The sequence below is a fragment of the Lissotriton vulgaris genome, chromosome 3_1 (assembly GCF_964263255.1).
Source record: "Lissotriton vulgaris chromosome 3_1, aLisVul1.2, whole genome shotgun sequence".
Taxonomy (NCBI): Eukaryota; Metazoa; Chordata; class Amphibia; order Caudata; family Salamandridae; genus Lissotriton; species Lissotriton vulgaris.
The window spans coordinates 1,850,473,034-1,850,498,364 of NC_141689.1; the positions used below are offsets into that span (position 1 = coordinate 1,850,473,034).

Sequence of the window (25,331 nt, forward strand, 5' to 3'; positions counted from 1 at the left end):
ACATGTGCTTTGTACAAACGCAGCTTGGGGATGTGTGAGAAAAGTCCCTGGATTCTTGGCAACACATCCCGACTACACAATATACGTAAATGTGGCCAAGCTCAACGTCACCATACTCAGATATAAATGAACACTTCAACATTCTTTGAAGGTAAACTAAAAAAAAGTGCAAGATAAAAATGTAAAGTCATACTTCAACTAGGAATGAATGCAAATGCCCAATAGAGTGGGCAGAAGGTATATAAAATAAAAAAGTAAAGACCAAAAGAAAGAAAAAAATCAGAAATGAGAACTCAAAAACACTATCAAACTGAAGGTATTCTAGCTTTGCAATATGCCGGTATTGGCAATGCCAATGCTTGGGCTGCGCAAGCACCAGCAAAACCAATACTGACAGGTGCGGCAAGCTTGGATTGGCTATCTTTTCTATTGTTTATTACAGTAACACCACTGCAAGATAGCAGGTATGTACAAGCAATGTAACACAAAGACCCATCCATATAGGAACTGGGAGAGAAAGTGAGGATCTAGGAAAGAGCGAGAGGTGCAGGTAAAGAGCGTAGAGACGGCCTAGGATGAGATGGGGGAATTAGTGACAAAGAGAGAGAGAGTGAATGCAGGGATGAGAGAGGAACAAGTGACTAGACATAGGGAAGCAATCGCCAGCCAGGTGGGTGGAGCAAAGTCAACAGAGAAGGGAAGTAGGCCGGGAACAACCAAATGCAACAATGGGAAAAAGGATGGGCTATGCACTCTCTGAGCGCTAGATGACAAATGCCACAGAAAAAGAAAGAGACAAAAGTAGTGCCCTGAGGTCAGTTGTGGAAGGATACAATGCATTCAAACAAAAATCAAGGTAAGGAAGCAATGCCCAGAAGCCAGGCAAACACAAGACTAGGGAATGAAGTAATCGAATCAGGAGCAGGGATTTGGAATGGGTATGAAACCTATACCAAACACAAGGAGATGATGGACGGAGTGCTTACATTTTTCAAACACTCACCCCCAGTAACAGATCTGGGTTGAATTCATCATGAAAGTTATGCTGTCATGATGAAGAAACTAACCCAAAGCCTCAAATACCCAATGTATTGTATATGTTATCCATAACAGCCAGAGAAAATTGTCTGTAGCGAGACAGAAAAAATGGCACAGCTTACTACTTGGTCAAATATTCAGTTGAATAACGCATACCAGTGGTTTTGTTTATTGTTGTCATGTACCCCATCACTTCCTTTTGTATGTCCCCCCCCAGCCCTGAGGAGTCGCGGGAAGATTGTCCCAATCGCGACGAAACACGTGTCGGCTGGTTTCCTCGAGCATTAAACTACACCTTTTTCAAAGAATTGATTCCAAGAATACGGTTTACTTATTTGCAATCCAACGCTTTGTCTCGTAATGTACCAATATGTCCCCTCTGACAGCTGTGTTTACTTATTAGAGTGTGCAGGGGTTCTTGAAAATTACAGGTTACTACCATGTTGAAGAGTATTCCAATGGGCTCTTCGGGTGGGTAGTGTCGCATTACAACACAAAATACAATGTGTACGGACAGAACACAAGATCCTTACCTCTTTGGGGAGCAAGGAAATGAAGTCTCTTTGGAACTGAGGCTCAATCACTTGCATCATATGCTTCACTTGCGTCGGCTCACAACTGTCGATGAGTTCATCTAGAGCAAGTAACTTCTCCGGTCCACTCCAGCTCTGCGAAAGAGAGAAAACGTTTAAAAACTTGGGCAGAATGTTATGTCAATAGGAATGCAATTCGAACAATGTGACATGCTTAAAATTTCAACTGATTAGCAAATTATTTGCTGTAAAGTGTAATTTTGATTCAGTCATTTAACTAGTATTAGAACAATTTCCATACACTGGTGTTCAGTGAAACAAACAAGTTAGTTACATTCTGATACAATAATCCTCTGGATGATAACTATTCTTCTAAGGAAGAAGGTCATTAAAACGGTTGTCCTCCAGTCTGCTAAAAAGGTGTATCTTCTTTCGCAAAGATCAAAGGACACTGTGATTACTGTTTTAATTCCCATCATTGCCAGGTCTGACCCAAAGGATGGTAAAGGGTGCTGTGGATTTAACAAGTGTATTTTTCATGGGAAGAGTCATCATTACTGTGCAAGTAAACTGTGCTGCCTTTGCATGTTTTATGTCCAAACTATTGAATCATCATAACCGACCAAGGAGGGATGCTATGGAGCAAATAATGACTTGGAAAATAGGTTCTGCTGCAAGTTCTTTACAAAGCGTATGACAGAAGCAAATTTAGCGTCACAATAAAACAGAATTTGCAGAAAGCTCAATAGGCAAGTTATAGTTTGGTCTCCACAGTAGGTTTAACGACACTATTTTAGTGGCTGTGTTAACAGAATGAGTCAGAGACATATTTCATGCCATACATTTAAAAATTCACCAGCCAATGACGTATTATATTAATATGCAAGAAAATGACAACTATGTTCACGAAAATACCGGAAGCATGTTTAATCATGTCCTTGTTTTAATGGAGAGTTGGTCAGGTTTCTCCTCCAAACACATCGGACATGTAAAATCAAGTGGATTGCTGCTAAGCGTAAAATATTTTATGGAAATAGAATATAGGCACTTGGGAGGTATACAACATCATTTTACCCCTTACCTTGGAATGATATAAAAATGTGTTTTTTTGTATAATTATTTAATCAAGGGTTTTTGGCAGCTTTTACCAAGGACATGCATTCAGCATTAAGACTGAGACTTTTGAATGTTAGCTCGGAAGGAGCTTTTTCCAGTTATTTTGGCAGATGAAGCGTTGATTTGCAAGCTGCACTTGCGCACTGTTGTGTGACACTTCCGAGTTTTTTTCATCACCTTGTTTTGGACCCCAATCCAGCTCTAGGCCTTAGCCAGGTAACGGATGCGTTTATTCAAAAGCAGGGACAAAATGCCCAAAACGTCACCCAAAGTGAACCAGAGAGGGGGATGTGTTACAAAGTTCTTTGAGGAGAAAAAAACATGGATGTAGAAGTATTATGTGGCATGACAATGGGCTTGTCTTGTGGGTATGGATAACTATTCCTCTACCCCAAGTTTGATTCAGGCAATAAAGATTGAGGAAACACGAAACTGGCATCCCTCAATCAATCTATGCTTCTTTATGTTCTGTAAGTCCCCAGTTTCTCCATGTGCATCCCATGCTACATTGCCTAACTGTACCTGTAACGACTTTACTTAAGGTTTGTTTGTATGCTTGATGTCAATGCTATTTATGAGACTTGATAAATAACTATACCACAGGGTATGCTATTTATCAGGTACAATAAATAGCACCCATTACGAGTCGGTGGGGAATAACATGCGGATTTTGGTGTTTAACACACCAAAATCCACCACAGACCCCCCCCCATTAAATTTAGGCGGGTTTGACTGGCCGAAATTTAACAACGGTTGAGGTATTTAACGCACCCAATAGTTGTCGAATGCGTTAAATACTTTCCAACTCATAATTCCGACCGATGAATAAACATGGGTCAGAATATAACCGCCCACTCGTAACCACACCCTACATGCTGGTTTAGGGACATGAATGCCCGACTGTCTCCACCTTGCCCAGAAATCGCTCTAAATCTACCAGATTTCTTAACTTGAAGTCAGGTCCAGCCTACTCACACAATTAGCAACTCCATCTCCAACATTTATACCTTGAAGCATGACCTACCCACTGCTTCTCTTTCATGTAACCTATTTGCCTCTCCTGTACCACCTGAGCATTCAGATTTCAAAGGTCAGAGATGTCCTACAGCTCATTACATCCAAAAGTCTCCTTTGCCACTTGCTCCGATTACTAATTTCAGCTTCCTTGACAAATCAGATATGCTACTTTGAGGTGATCTTAGGGAAGCATAGGCACTAAACATACAACCAAAATAACATTACATATGCCTTTTTAGGTCTCGCCTGTCGATGCGCATGCGCATCGAGCTTGCGAGACTATGGGGGCTTAACCACTCTTTAACTAACTTGCAAGGAATCGTGGCGATTCCTTGCAGTGCCCGTGACTTTTAAGCTCAATGCTGCACATCAGTTCCCTCATCCGCACGTCGCATTTCTCCTCCCCCCTCGCCCCCTCCCCTGCCCGCCGTGTCGCATTTCTCCTCCCCCCTCCCCTTATCTGCCTTCCCTCCGTCTTGTTTGTGTGGCATTTCTCCTCCCCCCTCGCCCCCTCCCCTGCCCGCCGTGTCGCATTTCTCCTCCCCCCTCCCCTTATCTTCCTTCCCTCCGTCTTGTTAACAGTTTGATACCATAACACGGATTCATTTCGCCACGCAGCTTGCATGATTGCAAACGGCCATTCTTTCAATGTGGTAAAAAAATGTAAACATATTTTTTCTCTTTTCTGTTGCTGGTTAAAGGTTTAAAACAAATCGTATGACGTGTTCCCAAAATAAAATAAAAAATAAAAAAACACCCGCACTAAAAGCCTCTCTTATTTGTGCACTAGTGAATGCTAGAATCCCCCCTTGTTCCTGCATACATGTGGCAATCTGATCCCCCTCCCCTCCCCCAGCCGATCTGCTCTCTCCAAGCATTGACAGCCTACAGACGGGTCAGGCCAGACGATCACTAAGATGGTGGAGAATCCCGGACCGAACTAGTTTCAATTTACAGAGCAAACAACTTTTTTTTTTACGGCAATTGCTTTGCCAGAGGCTGTTGCCCATCATTTAATAAATCCATTAGATTTTTCCAACACTCTTAGCAATATCTAGGTGAACTTGCACGTTATCGCTTCAGCAAATTGCTCATGAAAATCAATAAAACGACTTGTAAATAAATATACATTAGTGCATGTTTTTTTGGGGCAAATAAAACCGCGCCATGTCGACAGCAGCGTCTGTCTTCAGCACTGAGGGCCATGCTGTTAGTACACGTACTGAGTATCCCCTGAGAATAAACCTCACTTCCTGTAATGGACAATGTTATTTTGCACTGAGACTGCAGATGGCTTGTTGGTGAGGGAAAGAGGGTTTGCTTTCACTTTACATGAACCTGTGTGTGTAAAGCCGGCCTAGGCATTAATAAACCATCACGTGCCCCATCTATACCCAGGACCACTGGAATTATGCGATTTTGAAGCCGTGGCAGTTCCTGCGTTACTTTGGGCTTGCCGTATTTACCACATAATCGGTCATCTGCTATCTAATGCGGCGATTTCAGACAAAAAGTGTGGATCAAAAGTAACAAAAAAAAGTTGCAACACCCTCACTCACCCTCACCCTCACTCACCCTCACCCACCCTCAACCCCTCATCCTCACTCACCCTCAACCCCTCACCCTCACTCACCCTCAACCCCTCACCCTCAACCCCTCACCCTCACTCACCCTCAACCCCTCAACCTCAACCCCTCACCCTCACTCACCCTCACTCGCCCTCACTCACCCTCACTCACCCTCAACCCCTCACCCTCAACCCCTCACCCTCACTCACCCTCAACCCCTCACTCACCCTCAACCCCTCACCCTCACTCACCCTCAACCCCTTACCCTCAACCCCTGACTCACCCTCACTCTCACTCACCCTCACTCACCCTCACTCAACCCCTCACCCTCACTCACCCTCAACCCCTCACTCACCCTCAACCTCACTCACCCTCAACCCCTCACCCTCGACCCCTCCCCCTCAACCCCTCACCCTCACTCACCCTCAACCCCTCACTCACCCTCAACCCCTCACCCTCACTCACCCTCAACCCCTCACCCTCACAACACATATTGTGTTACAATAGGTGTCACATTTGCGAAATATAAAACTATTGGCATTGTAAATAACAAAGCTATTAATTCGCTATTTTCAAAACAAGCAAATAAATAAAAAATGTGTCCTTTACAATACCAATAGCTCAAACTTTCCTAACGCGAGACCTATTGCATTGCTGTGCTTCTCTCCCCTGCTGCACTCTCCTGCTCTCTAGAGATGTGGCCTAACGACCAGAGCTGCTATCTAAGTCACGTAAATACAAAACATGTTGCATTCCAAATGCTATAGGTGTCACATTCGCGAAAGTTATAACTATTGGCATTGTAAATGACAAAGCCATCAATTTAGCAATTTTAAAAACCAACAAATAAATAAAATATGTCATTTACAAGACCAATAACTCCAACTTTTCTAATGTGAGACCTATTGCATTTCCAATGCTTGTTGTTGTCTTTATAAACGACTGCGTGTCTGGTGGTCTGTGTGCATAAGTGCCTGTTTGTAGTCTGTGTGACTGCATAGGCCTCTGTAGATACGCTGACCTGCATATATTTGCTTTTGCCGTGCCAGCGTAATGAATCAGTGAGATCAAGGTTTAACACTGAAACTTTATTTGATGTGCAGGTCACAAATCTGAATCTCAATACAGTCTATTCAGAATTCCATCAGTCACTGAGGTGAGTATTCCATCAGTCACTGAGGTGAGTACCACCTAAGCCGGGCAATAACACTTATTATTCACAGCAATTAGGAACACCATAAGTGTAATAAGAAGTGCTCTATAAAAAGCTATTACATATGTAAATGGGTGCCAGGATATTGTGCGTCTGTGTGCATGAACTTTATAAAAGTCAAACTGATTGGCTTTGTAAATACTTGTTTAATAGGTGATTATATTGGCTTCCTTATCTATACTAATCAGAAAAAAACAGAGTTTTACTTAAAACAAAAAAGGGGTACAATGTCTTAGAAAGGTATGATCTACATCACTAATAGGTCAGTGTATGGTTCTTCACCACTAATGTGTCAGAGAATATGTTAAACATAATCAGAAAAACACAATAGACACGTTCTAGACATTTTGGACAAAGATTACTGCAAGGTTCACAAAGAGTACAAAGAACTGTACTGATGTAGCAAAGTACTGAATTGCATTTTAATAATCATATACAAGTGCCAAGAGGATACAAGGCCATCGGCATGGCCAATGGTCTTCTAAACCAAAATGAATACACATGTGTGAAACATGTAGAGAACATGCTGCTGTTTCAGCAGAACAGGAATGATGACGTGGCTTTTACCAAAAGAATGTGAGATTTGTAAGAACAAACGCACATCATGTGCCTGGAAAAGCCTTGAATAGCTCCAGCTATAGTTCAGAATGAAGCTCGAAGGCCTTTCTGCATTATAGACAACAACTTCTACAACAGTAGCCCGGTGTTACCTGTGGACGTTGCATCTACTACATATGAACAAGGAACATTCAATGGCACATAACAATAAAGAACAAGTGACAAAACCAAGCATGCAAGTACGAATTCAAGGCTCTAATTTGCTTTTCAGCCATCCAGGAAAGCACAGCATAAGAACCTGCCCTTCAGAATACTGTGCAAGAGAGCAGAAAAGGCCTACTGATGCTGTCTGGACTTTGGGACTCACTGAGAAACAAAAGAAAGAGAGCCACTGTTTACCCTGATCAGACAGCAACAACTCATGGAAGTACAGTCTGCACTACTACTACTGCTACTGCTAAATAGAAATGCACCCAAAAGTGGGGATCCAACCTTGGACCCACGATGCTGCAACCTCAACTGCAAGCTCCTCACAAGGACGCTTCGACCGAGGACAAGTCTTAGATCCCACGCCATTGTGTGTGCCAGTCATACGAGCACGGTTTTCCCTATGTCCACACATCCTGCAACGTGCATGCTTTGAGGTGGCTGCATGGCAGCAGGGCTGTGGCTATACAAAGAAGAGGATGCATAAATACATTTTAAAACACATGCAGTACAAGGGGGGGTCCGGTTAAAGAATGAAATATAAGACCTACATATGACGCCACTGTATAATCTCAAACTATCAAACAATTCTAGGTTAACATCTATTAATGTATAGTGCCTTTATTACTTTCTCCCCAAATTTCTTCCATTTTTTCAGGCACAAGGAAATATGATTTCATTGGCACATTTCGTTAACGTTTTGCTACCATCTTTGTTTTAAGGAGCTCCTGAAACTAAAAGCCAGCTGCCGTGAAAACCCCATAACCACAGCTGTTCAATGGGTTCACGGTTGCAGAATCAAGAAGCAAAAAGACATCATTAGACTGAATGGCAGATGTCGCTCGCCAGGCCTATTCTCAACATCCTTGAGAAACTACAAGAGCCCTCCCTGATCACCGCAGACAAAGCTCAAGGCTGAGAGGCGAAAATGTGTTCGTGTACACCGGGTTATTGGGCTGTAAAGAAAACATACTCATTCACTGCCCACAAATTACTACAAGTAACGCCTAATTTGCGCATGATGCAGTCATTTAGCGGTAGCAGGAAAACATCATTTTATTTTGTAGACATGAAATTACACATTAAGGAGTAGATGGGGGATTTTGACGGGTAATTTTCCGTACTCCACATTTCTACTAATGGGTGCCATAAAATGTGATGCTTTGGAGGCGGTCATCAGAGAGCTCTGCAGATTTGCATCATGATGATTTAGAGGGAAGGGAATAACTAAGATAGCACACATCTGAGGAGCGCGCCTGGCCAAAAGGCATCTCAGCGCATCAAAGGGGTTTGATTTCTTACGCAAACATGGATTAAAGGGAGACAGAAAACAAACATTAAAGAGGACTAGCCGGTTTCACAACAACACAGCATCAGAAGAAGCACTAATCACATCACACAATGAGGGAACACTAGGGATTTTTACAACTAACACAAACAGAATAAATAAGCAGTCCTGAGGTTTTTTTTGGCAGCTGCAGTGGTGAACAATATGCAGCCCATGTTTCATAAGAATGACCTATACTGAACAGAGTAACTGGTGAGGATTAGTTGTGATAGGAGCCTAATTGTTCTGTGGATAAAGAATGATAGGCAAAAAGAAAAAAAAACATTTCTACGTTTTCTTTTTGGTGGTATCTGGCATCCCCAGGTGTATAGGTGAACGCCCATAAGACATTAAAGGTGCTTCGGAACAGCTTAATACTAAAACTTTTGGAAGAGGTCAAGGTGATGAAGCCTTTAAGGGGCATGGGTGTAAAGTAGTATCGAGTTAGTTTCTCAGGAAGGTTACAGCTAACCTCTAGTCTACATTTGACGGCCAGATACTAGTTAGCAGTGATAATTTGCTGAATGTCATAGGAGGTGAGAGGGAGATATTCCATGATTCGACGGTCATAGAACACAAATTCGAGGCAATTCTAGTATCTGCTGCTCTGGAAACAAATCCTCAAGCTGCACTTCACTGATGAGGCCCAACACAACAGAAATTTATATGGGTTGTTTGTGTTCCTTTTTAGCTAGAATGTGGCTTTGCATTTCGGCCAAGGCGGTCCATTTACAGGTGGGACCAAAATCGACGAGGAACCAGACAGACATGCGGGGGAAAAACACTACCTGATGAATAAGAAGCTACAGATACAATTCAGCGATTCATTCTTTCATCACGAAAGTACACTGTCACCAGTGACGACAAATTAAGACTATGCCTGCTGTATAAGTGAGCCACAAATTAGTCCTTCTTGCACAAAAGCTGACATGAAGCACATTCAGACACACACAACTTCCCTTTGCTTAACGGGCCCGAAGGAGAATCCTTATTAGTGCAGTCTCATATCTCTCGACACAGTCTATATTTTCTATGTTTCCGGACCGGAGTCAAGGCTTTAACCTGCCTCAAAAAGTGCATTGGCAGCATTTCACAGAAGACCATGCTTCACATACACAGCTATCTTCAGAAACACTTAACAGAGGATATATATAAGGAAATATCCTCGCCTGACGGCTACTACTTATGCTGCATATATCAAGGGCTTGGCATAAACAACATCTCTCATTATACATGCGTTTTTCAATGCAAGGAGAATGTTGCAAAAGATGTACATGGTAAGGGTTATTCAGGGTAGTTTGTTATATAGTTACATACAACAGTGGAATTATTAGATTTGATTTCAAAGGGCAGTATCAAGGTGACATGGTGCTTCGCAGCATAACCTAGGGGGGAAAAAACGCAAGTACAACCGTTGAGTAATGTAGGCTCCTGCTAAATTAATTGGTACTGTGTTCATAAAATGGCAATGGCCAGACACACAGATACAATATGGCAGACAGAGGTGAGCAAGCAAAAGGTCCTTGTCAGTCAGAGTTAACAGTCGCAGAACATCATTCATCCAGATACATATTTCCACCTATGTGGCAATAGCAAGTTGGGCAAGTAAATAGGGAATCACTGACTTAGCAAGTTAAGGTGCAAAGTGCTCAGCATAACTAGCGCATTTCACTAACTCACTACTGGTATTGTCATTTTATAGTGCATTTTCAAGCAGCCTGTGGGATTTTGACAACTTATGCACAGTAAAACAACAATGCAGAATGCAGCGGCAAGGTCTACTTTGGATATCCCTAAACGTCAACTGGTGTCCAAGAGACTACATGAACTGCACTAGCTTCCGGTAAAAAAAGCGCATTATGATCAAGTCACTTTATTTTGTGTATTAGGCTCATACAGTGTCAGTTCTGCTGGAATCAAAACCATGTTTCAAAGATACACTCCTACGAGAAATCAAAATTCGGTAAATGTACACAGAGTTAAGAAGACGAGATGGGGAGGCAGAACTTTCTCGGTATCAAGGCCCTGAAATGCTCTTCCTCATAAGCTCACGTTTCTGAAGCTGCATTCTCCCTTCAGGAAGGCCTTAAAGACCAGTTGTTCCACTTTGTAGGGAAATCTAGTTGCCTTGGCATCTTTTGGAACCAGCATATCGCCGAGTGGCATAGCAAGAAGTTAGCGCCTTGACACCCAAGGGCATTTGTTGCGCTCGCATAAATCTTTTCAGCTATTTCTTTCAATTGCTTACCTACCTGATTGCAATATGTCTTTTCAACTGTTTGTTTCATTCTAAAATGCTTTTCACAGGGGTTAAGTAATGTTTTGGAGGACTTGCATTACAGTTTGTCTCATTACAAGTGCTGTTCAAATCTTGTGCGGAGTCTAGAAATAAACGCTGGCAAAATCCTACCAAATTCCCAAGATCAGCCGAAATCTCAAGAGAGTACGTAAATCTTGGTCTCCATTTTGAAGGAAGCCAAGCCAGGATCTCCCAGCTTGTTACTGAAGCAGTTCCTAGTGGTGCTTGTCTTCGGGGGTCGGGGTGCCACGTGCTTCAGTTTTGGATCCATCCAGGTAAATCTCTGTCAAAAGAGGAATACCCGCAATATAAATACTCACATGTACCACCAGCCTTAGTAAGACTTTCAGTTTCGTTTTTCTTTTTGATGAAGCAACCTCGGACAAATGTGTGAAGAGACTTCAGCACCCCAACTCCTCGAGCATTGCAGAACTGTATCAATTGTATCATACTTTCCGGAGACCTTTAGAGATAAGAGACTTTGTAGCCTTGAGAGCCCTGCTGTTTATGTTGGTGAATGAGTGAATCAAGCGAGAAAGGAGTCAGAAAAAGCATTATTCTCGGCTCAGGCTCATTGTGCATTAAGGGCTAAAGACTTTATTCTTTGCTGCATTAAGAGGCTAAAAGATGGACCTTTGAGAGGAAAAACGAGGACAGCTCAGAGACGAAATTGTGGAAATAAGTTTCTTCTCAAAGTTAAGTTAAAGACTAAGAGTAAGACTTGGTTAAAGAATTCAAGAACAAATCAAACAGAAATAATTTGGGTCTTTCTTCAAACGGACGGAACACTTTCATTCCAAGTCTCCTTCCCCGCAGTCCCCTCGTTAAATCCTTTCCCCTCATCTCTGGCCACACTGAATCTCTGGAAAGCTCACTGCATAGTTGGTACTACCAGAAGGTGGGCATTTTGAGGGTACTGCCCCTGAGGAACAGAGCCCTGTCAACCACAAGTCTTCATATGCAACCAGGACAACGGATAACCTCCTGATATTCCTTGCTGCAAATGGTGAAAAAATAATCATATCTTGAACATGAATCGACACTGGTGAAGCCAATCTTTGCATTAAGAAATAAGAATCTAAAAAAGGAACTTGTAAAAACTATATCAAAAAACAAAATACTAGGCATTAATGTAGCCTTTAATGTTATACTGATTTAAAGGCATCACAGGTGTGGCTCGTGTTTGGTATACAATCGTTGCAGGCACTGAATTTAAAAATGGGCCAGACTAATCCACCCAAATTCAAATAATGTAACGGAAGGAATGTGATAAACGCTATTAGTTTTCCTTGTGATCTACCCTACATCTGAAAGACTTACTTGCAGTTGCAACATCTGAAAAAGCATTAATAACTTTGAGCGGAGCGGGCACAGAAGAACTTAAATGACCACCATATTAATAATTAGGAAATTAATTAGACTTTGGGAAGAACAGAATAACGCAATTCTTTAATACTCTATCCATATTTCATGTTTGTATCTGAAAATTTGCAAATACAACCCGAGCTGAAAAACTGACTTTGGCTTCTGTGTTCCCTATATTTTCCAGAACCCAGAAGCAAGTATAAAGGTTGCCCTTGCAATCATCGCTATCTGATGTAATAGTTACCCCAGCAACAAACAATGCAGGAAGCCAGCATGCCACTGCCTGAGATGCAGATAAAAAGAAAAATAATGCATTAGCTTGTGCCATTCTTGTGTAGAGAGAGAGCGAGAGGAGGCAGCTCCACTTAAATCAAAGTCCCAGGCCAGAACCAAGCAATTAACTTACTAGCTAAGTGTTAACCCTTCTTAAGGGATCAGAAGCATTGCAAGCAGTTACCAACAACCAATGTTTACAATTTATTTCCATGAAGATCATGACTGGTACAATTAAGTAGTCACAGAATCTAAGTATGCTGAGCCTACTATAAAGGGGAAGCAGCTTCAATGCGCGTAAGCTATGCACACTGTAGGCTATTCAGTTTGAGATTATGGATCATAACTATATATTTGTCTTTTGTAATACCACCAAATAAGACATTTTAAATGGCCTGGTAATAATATGAATTATTATTTTTAAAGCTCTTCTGGGCAACTATAGCCATAGTAAATATTTACTGAAACCCAAAGACTGCTTGCTACTCTGCTCAAAATTTCTGTTGAAGATACATGGGAATGTTCGTTCTGCTTCAGTGTTAATGGCGGTGACTACAGGTCACTAAGCCCTGCCATTTAATTACTGAGATCACCATATGAGCTCACACACTAAGATCACCATTCTCAGTAGGTAGGCATATTGTATCATGCATTCCTGAGGAAGACCACACAACTGTTCAGCATCTTAAGGAATCGAAATGCATGGACTACACATAGGAGAATTTGTCACCCAAACAGATATAAAATGAGACCAAGCACAATTATAACTGCTTTTCTAAATGATCTTTACACTTGAGATATCATACATGCTTGTATGTCAAGTGAGAGATACACGTAAGACACAGAAAAGAAAAAAAATAAGGCACATAAAGATGATGAATTATGTTGGTTACACAACAAGATATTTTTTTCTGCTAGCAGCCACTAGAAATTGAGCTGTGGTAAAAAAAAAAATAACTCTGCATGACCATCTAGTAAATTGCAGAGATTGTTAAAATACATCAATGAGGATCCATGGAGAGGGACATGCAGAACAAATTGGACAAATTCCCATGTGATGCCCAGGGGAAGTAACTTTACTGATTAATATCTAAATATGCCTATGTTTGCCTTTTAAATGCTGTAACCTATGCGGCACTCCAAAAATCATGGAGCTGCTCTGCTGTGAATTTAACTCCTGGAACTCACACACTGTACACCTGAAGGCGGTGGAGACCTCTGTATGGCTTGGTGAGAATCTTACAGGCAAGTAATACACGGATTCCATCAATTTCCATTTGCCCCAAACAAAGATTGCAAGAAAAAAAATGAATCCCATTTCAGGCGACAAGATCAAAAATAACCATAAACGAAAAGTCAACTTTCAAATGGGCTAGCAGTGTTTAGTTGAAAACGTCCAACTCCTTCCCACACGTCTCCCTACATGAGAGTTTTAGAATGAGTACCAGATAAAGGGTCAAAACACTTGCGTCTTTACTTTGAAGCTTAAAATGTAGTTGTCCAGAAGTCATGGAGCTGGAAAAACATCGAAAGAGACCCTCGATGTGAGAAAATAACTGTTTTTTTAACAACCTTATTTGCAAACAGAAACCGAATTCCTTCCACATCTCGGATGTGCTCAGTGGCATGAACAGGCACATTGGTTTTGTTAGGTCACAGTGTTTCTGCAAACATCATACGATATCTCATCTGGAACTCTCAGATGGAATAAAGTCTTGTATTTTCCAACATTCCTCTTCACTACATCTGGATATCTCTTGCACAAGCATTCCACCTGTGTCTATTTATGTACGAGTTGAACCGTTTTCTTATTTACTGCCCCTTATCCCAAGCAATGAAGCAGGTGTGAGGCCGGCGGTTTCCATCACTCCAGTGATATTTTGCCAGTTTAACAAGGGGGTAGCTACAGAGGCACACCCATTACAGCATTTCAATTGTTTAAACATCAGGGAAACTGAAATACGTTTCCTACAGAGAGCCTATCCGGCCGAAACACTCAAAAAGGCACATGAAAAGGTTTTAAAAGTGACTAGAAAAGCCACTTTGACTTCAAAACCACACAAAAGATCTGAGAAAGCCGCCATCTCCTTCACAACACAATTTAATGATGAAAGTAGTAGGGTCTATAACACTCTGAGGAAACACTGGCACCTACCGACAGAGATATCAAGTCTGCAGAACACCTTAACTTTAAAACCTAAGGTCACATACAGACGTGGACAAAATTTGAGAAACATGCTACGTCCCAATTATGTCACGACTGAGAAAAAAACATGCTACTGAAGAGCTTGGCTCTCACCTGTGACCTCAAGCACACACTCTGCGAAGAGCTTGGCTCTCCCCTGTGGCCCCAAGCACACTCTCTACGAAGAGCTTGGCTCTCTCCTGTGACCTCAAGCACACACTCTACTGAAGAGCTTGGCTCTCTCCTGTGACCTCAAGCACACACTCTACTAAGAGCTTGGCTCTCTCCTGTGACCTCAAGCACACACTCTACTGAAGAGCGTGGCTCTCCCCTGTGACCACGCGCACACTCTCTACGAAGAGCTTGGCTCTCTCCTGTGACCTCAAGCACACTCTCTAGAAGTGCTTGGCTCTCTCCTGTGACCTCAAGCACACACTACTGAAGAGCTTGGCTCTCCCCTGTGGCCCCAAGCACACTCTCTACGAAGAGCTTGGCTCTCTCCTGTGACCTCAAGCACACACTCTACTAAGAGCTTGGCTCTCTTCTGTGACCTCAAGCACACACTCTACTGAAGAGCTTGGCTCTCCCCTGTGACCTCAAGCACACACTCTACGAAGAGCTTGGCTCTCTCCTGTGACCTCAAGCACACACTCTACTGAAGAGCTTGGCTCTCCTCTGTGACCCTGCGCACTCTCTACGAAGAGCTTGGCTCCCTCTTGTGACCTCAAGCACTCTCTCTACTAAGAGCTTGGCTCTCTCCTGTGACCTCAAGCACACACTCTACTGAAGAGCTTGGCTCTCTCCTGTGACCTCAAGCACACACTCTACTGAAGAGCTTGGCTCTCTCCTGTGACCTCAAGCACACACTCTACTGAAGAGCTTGGCTCTCTCCTGTGACCTCAAGCACACACTCTACTAAGAGCTTGGCTCTCTCCTGTGACCTCAAGCACACACTCTACTGAAGAGCGTGGCTCTCCCCTGTGACCACGCGCACACTCTCTACGAAGAGCTTGGCTCTCTCCTGTGACCTCAAGCACACTCTCTAGAAGTGCTTGGCTCTCTCCTGTGACCTCAAGCACACACTACTGAAGAGCGTGGCTCTCCCCTGTGACCCAGCGCACACTCTCTACAAAGAGCGTGGCTCTCTCCTGTGACCTCAAGCACACTCTCTAGAAGAGCTTGGCTCTCTCCTGTGACCTCAAGCACACTCTCTAGAAGAGCTTGGCTCTCTCCTGTGACCTCAAGCACACACTCTACTGAAGAGCATGGCTCTCTCCTGTGACCTCAAGCACACTCTCTACGACGAGCTTGGCTCTCTCCTGTGACCTCAAGCACACTCTCTAGAAGAGCTTGGCTCTCTCCTGTGACCTCAAGCACACACTCTACTGAAGAGCGTGGCTCTCCCCTGTGACCTCAAGCACACACTCTACTGAAGAGCGTGGCTCTCCCCTGTGACCCAGCGCACACTCTCTACAAAGAGCGTGGCTCTCTCCTGTGACCTCAAGCACACTCTCTAGAAGAGCGTGGCTCTCTCCTGTGACCTCAAGCACACTCTCTAGAAGAGCTTGGCTCTCTCCTGTGACCTCAAGCACACTCTCTAGAAGAGCTTGGCTCTCTCCTGTGACCTCAAGCACACTCTCTAGAAGAGCTTGGCTCTCTCCTGTGACCTCAAGCACACACTTTACTGAAGAGCTTGGCTCTCCCCTGTGACCCCACGCACAACTGTGCTGCATCACTTTGCACTTGAAAAGCACCCAAGTTAGCATGCCTGAGCACAGCTATGCCCTCACCCAAAAATCGACATTACTAAACCAAAAAAATACAAATAAAAACACAGAAGAAGCAACACGTCAGCTGTACAACTATAAATAAACACTCACTGCAGGGAGAGCACTCGTGGTGACGTGGGCGCCCTGAAGGGGTCCTGATGCGACATGCATCAGCTCTGTGCGAAACCGTAAACAAATCGTCCATCATTTTTCATTAGACTTCTTTTCTCGCAAGATTTTGAAACAGAGCATCAGATTCACTGTAACGTAACAGATGCTTCTGGACATTGGCTATGCTATGGGCTTCGAGCCCGGGGGCCACTGGCTTGACTCGGGTCCTGTGCCACTGGGTGCTCCACCCTGTCCTCGCCTGACCCCGCGCAGAGTGCGCACTGCGCAGTGACCTTTGCTTTCCACTGCCTCCTTCCCACTTCTAACGTGGCGCATCGTTTGCCTCTATTGAATTTACGACTGTGGAGGGGAAGATGCTGATGCGAGACCAATAAAGCCCAGGATGCAGCGCACGGCTAAAGGGCAGCGTTGGGGACGGCGGCTCGTCCTCCCCGACATATAAACATCGCAATTCAAACGGCACCGTTAGCGCGCTGCTTCAGCACAACCGCGCCAATTTAAAGCCATGATTTCTAACAGGACAAAGTACTTGCAATTACACTTTTTATTTGTTCTCGAGAGTAATCTGCACGGAATGGTCTGTGCTTCCTGTAACATCTGCACAACACAGCTGTCTGCGCTATGCCGCTCATATTAACCATCCAGTCAATGCGAGAAAAGGCGCGTTAAAGAAACACCTGGCACCGCAGCCTCACAAATCAACTGCGCCTCGAGCTCCGAGTGTTATTATGTGACGCATAATTTGAAGGGAGCCCGGCCAGGACAAGCTGCAGCAAGGCACAAGTATGTAGTCTTTCTGGAAAACCAGATTTCAAAGCAGTGTTCGGTCCTGACAAGCCTCCCGAGCGTCCCACTGGAAGCACGCAGAGCCCGCCCCTCAGGCAAAATCCACGCGCGGTGCATCTGGGGCCTGCAGGAACCCAGTGGCTGAAAGTTGGTCGTCGTGCGAGAGGCGCAGAGTCCAAAAATGCACAAGTGTGAGCTGCGCACTCTGCCTGCATCAACGTGCAGCTGCTATAGAGCTAGACCACCTCTGAGTCTGCACGACTGGTGCAACGTGATGCATCTGGCAAGGAGCGGGGAGGCCAACACCCTGCTCCCCCCACCGTTCACCCCAAGGTCTATGAATATCTGTGAGATATGGGTGTCTCCGGGGGCCCAGAACAACAATCCGCAAGGGGTCTCATCATTTGGTGTTACACCACTGGCCTCCTGTTAGAGGTGGTGCAGTCTCAACAGGTGTGCGCACACTGCTACCCAGATAAAAGGCCTCACCTACTCCAGTCGCCTCCATTTGAGATATGGGGTTTCCTCCTACAGACTAAGTCAGTAGACATCTGTCCTTGCCAAAAGAACTCACTGCTGCTGTGAGATGTGCAATCAGAGGATTCAGTGTGCAAAGTATAAAGCAAATGTAAGCCAAGGTGCATCAGGAACACAGAAAATATGAGTCAGACTCTTACATGACCGACACAGAACCACATTATAGGGGACCAACATCGTTTACAAGACGATTCTCAACTGTCCCAGTCCTTCTCAAGCATTGAAAAGGATTGTGTTTATAAAGCGCACGATTACCCACAGGTGTCTTGGTGCTGTTGTCTGCTAGAAAAACGTTCAGCTAATTGAGTGGAAGAGATGTAAAAAGCCAGGTTTTGAGTTGTTTTCTAAAACAGGAGGTAGTTTTTTTGGTCTCCAAGATGCCTGGGCATTTTGTTCCAGAGTTTACAGGTTGTGAAGGTGAAACTATGATTGGGTACCCCGCTCCCGCCACCCAGCGGACCCTCCCTCCCGGCTCCCTTCTTAAGGGGACTTCTCATCGCGTTCGGGAGCGACCACTGTGCCTTACATAGGCCGGGTCGCCCCCACTCTCCTCCTGCTGCTGCTGCCAGTTTCTGCCGCCCACTTCCTGTTTGTGCATTTTCCGCCGCTGCAGGCGACCCAGCTGCCGCTGAGCCGCCCGCACTCGTCTTCCCGCTTTTCCTGCCGCTGCCTCCCTGCGGCCCCGCCCCCCGCCAGCCGATTGGGCACCCCGCTCCCGCCACCCAGCAGGCCCTCCCTCCCGGCTCCCTTCTTAAGACGCCTCCTCGCACGCGCAGCGGGCGCGCCGATTGGGCGCCAAAGGCAAGCCCGTCTGCGCCCGTCCGCACCTGGACCGCGCCCAGCGCCAGGACCCCTGGCCCCCGCAGAGGCCATCCTATCCGCCGGACCTACGACGCCGCAACACTCAACGCACGTCGAACCCCCGGATGCTACAGAGCCACCCCGAGACACACCCACGGACCCTTCTGCTGCCGATCCTGCAACTTCTCCTTCACCCGGACCTGCACCGCACCCGCCAAGACTATCACCAGTAGTAACCACCTGAAGTGCATCCTGCTCAACACCCGCTTCATCCACAGACACGCCGTGGAACTCTGGAACTTCCTCGACACCGCATCTCCAGACGTCGCCTTCCTGACAGAAACCTGGATGAACGCCTCCTCAGCGCCCGCCATCGCCATTCCGGACGGATACAAGATCACCCGGAAGGATCGCGTCAACCAGACTGGAGGAGGCATCGCCATCGTCCACAAGAACACCATCCGCATCACGACCAACTCCGACGACACCCTCATGGCGGCCGAACAGCTTCATTTCCAGATCCACACCGACCCCAAGACCACCCTCAGAGGCACCCTCATCTACAGACCCCCAGGACCCCGCACACAATTCAGCGAAGACATCGCCGACCTCAGCAGCCCGCACGCCCTCCCCTCCGCCGACTACATCCTCCTCGGGGACCTCAACTTCCACCTGGAGAACAACAACGACCGCAACACCACCACCCTGCTGGACAACCTCGCCAACCTCGGACCCAAGCAACTGGTCAACACCCCCACCCACTACGCCGGCCACACGCTTGATCCAGTCTTTTCATCCAGCAAGCACATCACCTTCAGCCACTCCACAGGACTTCACTGGACCGACCACAGCTGTGTCAACTACAGCTTCAAAAGAACCACGACCCACCACCACCCGCAACAGGTTCCCCACAGGAGCTGGAGCAAGATCACCGCCGAACAGCTCACCACCTCCCTCAGTCAGAACCCACCCACCAGCACAACGGACCCCACCGAAGCAGCACGCAACCTCACGAAGTGGCTGGCCGACTACCTCGCGCCATTAAAGAACCCTACCAGCAGACCCAGAAGCAAGAAAGCCTCCTGGTTCACCGACAAACTCAAGGACTCCAAGAAAAACTGCCGCACCCACGAGAAAGCCTGCCTCCTCGACCAGACCACAGACAACATGACCGCCCTCAAACACGCCACCCGCAAGCACCACCAGCTTATCCGCACTACCAAGAAGAAATCATTGAAGGAACGACTGGACAACAACGCCCACGACAGCAAGGAACTCTTCAGCATCGTCAAGGAGTTCTCCAACCCCAGCACCAGCAACAACGACATCACTCCCTCACAAGACCTCTGCGACTCTCTCGCCTCGTTCTTCCACCGCAAGATCGCCGACATCCACAACAGCTTCGGCGCACCATCGGCGCACCCAACCACCGAACCAATGACCTCCACCACCACCCTCCGCTCCTGGGCCACGGTGACCACCGAAGACACAGCCCGCACGATGAACACCATCCACTCCGGATCTCCTACCGACCCCTGCCCCCACCAAGTCTTTAACAAGGCCGACTCCATCATCGCACCCCAACTACGGGACATCATCAACGCCTCCTTCAACACCGCCACCTTCCCGGAGATCTGGAAGCACGCCGAGCTCAGCGCCCTACTGAAGAAACCAACAGCAGACCCCACCGACCTCAAGAACTTTCGCCCCATCTCGCTCCTCCCCTTCCCTGCCAAAGTCATCGAGAAGACCGTCAACAGACAGCTTGCAGCCTTCCTCAAGACAAACTGATCCCTCAACCCCTCGCAGTCTGGTTTTTGAGCCAACCACAGCGCCGAGACCGCCCTCATCGCAGCCACCGACGACATCAGAACCCTGCTCGACTACAGGGAAACAGCGGCCCTCATCCTCCTGGACCTCTCTGCAGCGTTCAACACCGTCTGCCACCGCATCCTAGTTCAACGCCTCAGCAACATCGGTATCCAAGAGAAGGCACTGGAGTGGATCATCTCATTCCTCACCTGAAGAACACAGAGAGTCCGCCACGCCCCGTTTCGATCCGAGGCCACCGAAGTCATCTGCGGCGTCCCGCAAGGATCATCACTCAGCCCCACCCTCTTTAACATCTACATGAGACCTCTTGCAGCCAACGCACCCCAGCACAAACTCAACATCATCTCCTACGCCGACGACACCCAACTGATCCTCTCCCTCACCAGAGACCCCGCCACCGCCAGAACGAACCTACACGAAGGGTTGAAAGACGTCGCCGAATGGATGAAGAACAGCCGCCTGAAACTGAACTCAGACAAGACGGAAGTCCTTGTCCTGAGACCATCGCCCTTCGCATGGGACGAATCCTGGTGGCCCCCAGCCCTGGGCGCCACCCCCAAGCTAACAGACCACGCACGCAACCTGGGCTTCATCCTGGACTCCTCCCTCTCGATGACCAGACAAGTCAACGCCGTCTCCTCATCATGCTTCAACACCCTACGCATGCTCCGCAAGATCTTCCGAATGGATCCAGATCGAAACCAGGAAGACGGTCACCCAAGCACTCGTCACCAGCCGTCTGGATTACGGAAATGCCCCCTACGTCGGAACCACAGCCAAGCTACAAAAAAGACTCCAACGCATCCAGAACGCCTCCGCCCGACTCATCCTGAACATCCCCCGACGCAGCCACATCTCCGGCCACCTGAAGGACCTGCACTGGCTCCCTGTCAGCAAGAGGATCACATTCAGGCTCCTCACATACGCACACAAATCTCTCCACGACCTGGGACCCAAGTACCTCAATGACCGCCTGACCTTCTACACGCCCACCCGCCAGCTACGATCAACAAGCCTCGTCCTCGCCGCCGTACCACGCATCCGAAGAGCCACCGCTGGTGGCAGATCCTTCTCCTACCTGGCGGCCAAGACATGGAACTCTCTCCCCATCCATCTTCGGCTGACCCATGACCATCTCGCCTTCAGGAGACAACTCAAGACCTGGCTGTTCGAGCAATAGCAGTCCCCTTCCCCCAAGCGCATAGAGACCCTGCCGGGTGATTAGTGCGCTATACAAGTGTTTATGATTGATTGATTGATTGATTGACCACCCCAAGAAGCTCCTTAAATGTGAAGGGTACAACTTGATGTAGCAGAAAGAAGGGTTCAACTAGGGGTCTACCATTTGAATTTAGTTGTGAGGTACTCCAGGCCTATGTTATGGAGCGTTTTGTGGGTAGTGCATAACGCCTTAAAAGCAATTCACATCCTAATAAGAAGCCAATGTAGCTGCGACAGGGCATTTGAGGAGGATTTAAACTTTGGGATTCTAATTAAGAGGCGGGCAGGTGCCTTTTGGAGAATCTGCAGTTTATTCAAAATCTGTTGTTGGGCACCCATGTAAGGTGCATTACAATAAACGAGTCTAGATAAAACCAGAGCAGTGATTATCAACTTCTGCAGTCCAAAAAGAATACATGGGACAATCTTTCTAAGTGATTTTAGTAGAAGAAAGATGGAAGATATGAGCTTGCCAATCTGGTCAGAGAAGGTCAAATTGACATCAAAAGTGACTCCTAGGTTCCTGACTTTTTGTTCCGGTAGGGTGAGGGGGCCTGAATGTTGGAGAGAACAGAAAGTTCCAAAAGGAGGTCGCTCTCCTGAACAAAAGCATTTTGTTTTTTTCAGAGTTGAGTTACAGACAATTTTGTCTTATCCAACTGACAACCTTGCTCATGCAGTTGTTAGAACGTTTAGTGGTGTCATGGAGAATCCAAAAGAAAAGATCACTCTGGCCAGGGGTTAACACAAACATTAAAAAGGGTGGGGCTCAACGACCACCGCTGCAGGACATCGCAAAGTAGAAAGAGATGGGTGGCGATCTAAACTTTCCCATGGTTAGGGACTGTTTTCTATCAAGAAGAAAGGAACAAAGCATGAGCTAAAGATGAAGAAAAATTACATTCCATCTCATGTCTCAAATATATAAAAAGGCAGTGGTATCAGATGTACAGGCATGCACACCCAACACTATAGAACATACACAAACAACTAGAATCTAGGCACACACATACTTATGCCCACAGATACGTAGAACCAAGCCTTATAAATGTGCACAGACGCACATTGACAAAACATATAAAGGAGCAACCTCCCAATCCATGGCACAAGAATAGATCTCCCCGATTCCTAAACAGGGGAAATATGCAGTTCAGTGCGCTTTGTGTAGACCGATAGCGCTCCTTAACCTGCAGGCACACCTATACACCAAAATGTAAGCAACTTGGTTATAATCGATTTTACCAGTGTTCATCCATCACCAACCAATCCAGTTTGATTTAAATAAAAAAAAAAAAGGCGGACACACCATATTAGAACACATCAGTGACTAGAAAAAGCAACCAAAGACGAAACCAGCAACTCTGGCATTGCTTCATGCCGGGAAGGCCCAACTTGTATCAAAATGCTGCTGGTATGGTATCGCTCTCTCATATCGAGATCACAGGTAAATGGACGTTGCTCCAAGTCTTTTCTATCGGGAATGGGAATACAAAAAGGCTGTCCACTCTCTCCGCTGCTCTTTGCGTCAAGCATAGAACCCTTCGCAGCGTGGATAGGAGCGGACCACAGTGAGGTGCACAAAACGATGTTGTTCATGGATGATATCTAGCATTCTTTGACCTCAACAGCCACATCATTACACCAACCACTGACACAACTCTAAGACTTTGGAGCAGCCTCAGGATTTAAAATCAACATTGGTAAATCAGAACTCCTAAATCTCAACCTATTTCCGGGGTAAGTAAGCCTGCTTGCGGACAAAACACTTCGGATGACCAATATATATAATATAATAGGCATTTGGGGATCAACATTACCCCTAAAATAAAAGAAATCTATGCAGCTAACTACCCTCAGCACCTACATTTCCGGCGAGAGGACCATAAGAAATGGTCTCTTCTAGATCTCTCCTGGTTGCCTCGGGTCAATACAGTTAAGCTGAACTCTCTCCCAGGGGCTCTGTATTTATTGCAGGCCCTACCAATTTCTGTACAAAACACAATTTTTGTGGACCTCTAAGCACTAACTCTGCACTTTATATGGCAGGATAAGACAGGACGACGGTCAGAAAATACTTTTAATTCCGAAATAGGGGAGAGGTCTAGCCCAACTAGACTTTCCAATATATTATAAGGCATCCCAACAGAGTCCTAGCACGCAGGTCACTCAGACCAACTGATTAACATTGGGTACAAATGGACAAGACTGTAAAAGGGAGGACAATATGGGACTTGGTGTGGAAATTGAAAACATCTGGGCAGTCCTGTATGTTTACACTGGGGATTTCACTTTTCCCATCATCCCACATGCCGTCACAATCCAACCTTCCCATCACACCTACACCTGGGGCCTTTAGATTGTTGTAAGGTGGGTGAGATCCTAGCTACTCTTATTTGTTCAAAAGTCAAGAAATGCTAACATTTGAGGCCTGTAAACAAACAAACAAATAATTTAGAAGACAGTGAACATTTTAATACACGGGGATTTGTGCCCTACAAAAAACAACTTTGACACTGCAGAGGGACAAAGGGACGAATTGCCACACTATATGATATTTTATTACACAAAAACCTGCAACTACACCCAATTAGTCTGAGGTGGGTAAGAACCACAGCACTGAACATAACAGATTATCAACGGGATCACCTCTGGCAGTGTATCTGTAAAATCCATCAGAAGATGATTGGCAGAGAAGCACACTGTACGAGCATATGATTGGTTACTTATATTCTACGAAACTTGGAACGTTTTGCCCAGTTTTACCCAGGTGTGAGATGTGTTGGTGAAACTGTAGCATGCAGGGTAACCCCGGCCTATAACAACAACAAAAAAGCAAATGGGTGTTGGCGAGGAACTGCCTAGACTATTCTGGTGGTTTATTGGGAAAAAACAGAACCTACACCTATGTCAGTATGGTGCAGAAGACTGTGGAATACTTTCACCATAGAGAGATTGACGCGGACATGCATGATACCTGGAAATCATTCGAAGCCACCTGGAAACTACTACTAAAGTTTGTATCGGAGGGCCTCCCCCAGGCTGCCTGTCCCACGCGGCTGAAAGCACTGAATCTGCCCCACTACCAAAGGATAATGGCTGACAACACACGAGGAGTGAGTTATACACACTCAGTAGGCACAGGTGCTTGAAGAGACTGTACTTACTAGAATCGAACTCAGACATGTTCCCTATGTTCACATACCTTCACTTACGGTTTTTTTTAGGTTTAAGAATTGACTTGTGCATCAGCTTCCATTTATAATGTACCAGGTTTGAAAAACGATTTTTAAATGATATGGCTAAAAAAACACAAAGGCACACATAGCCAACACATACAGGCAAACGTGTACTTGTACATACAGAAAACGTCCATATGGGCTATAAGCAGGGCCACTGGAATTATGTGTCAGGGGGGAACAAATTATGCCACAGGGCTGACTAGATTATGTCATTTATGTGGCAAGAAAAAGCAAATTATGCAGTTGATTGTGGCACATTTTGCGATAGCATTACTTCATCCATTTGTCATTGTTACACTTCTTAACACTGGCTG

At 45.8% G+C, this 25,331-nt stretch overlaps 1 protein-coding gene across 3 annotated transcripts in view; it reads right to left on the bottom strand.

The window, feature by feature from the left end:
* Nucleotides 1–25,331, bottom strand: part of FBXW7 (F-box and WD repeat domain containing 7) — a 786,853-nt gene that overhangs the window by 57,047 nt on the left and 704,475 nt on the right. For all 3 annotated transcript variants that reach the window (XM_086962297.1, XM_086962298.1, XM_086962299.1), the window contains one exon: nucleotides 1,572–1,706. In XM_086962297.1, the coding sequence (XP_086818423.1) occupies nucleotides 1,572–1,706 (135 nt within the window). The remainder of the gene's footprint in view (nucleotides 1–1,571; nucleotides 1,707–25,331) is intronic.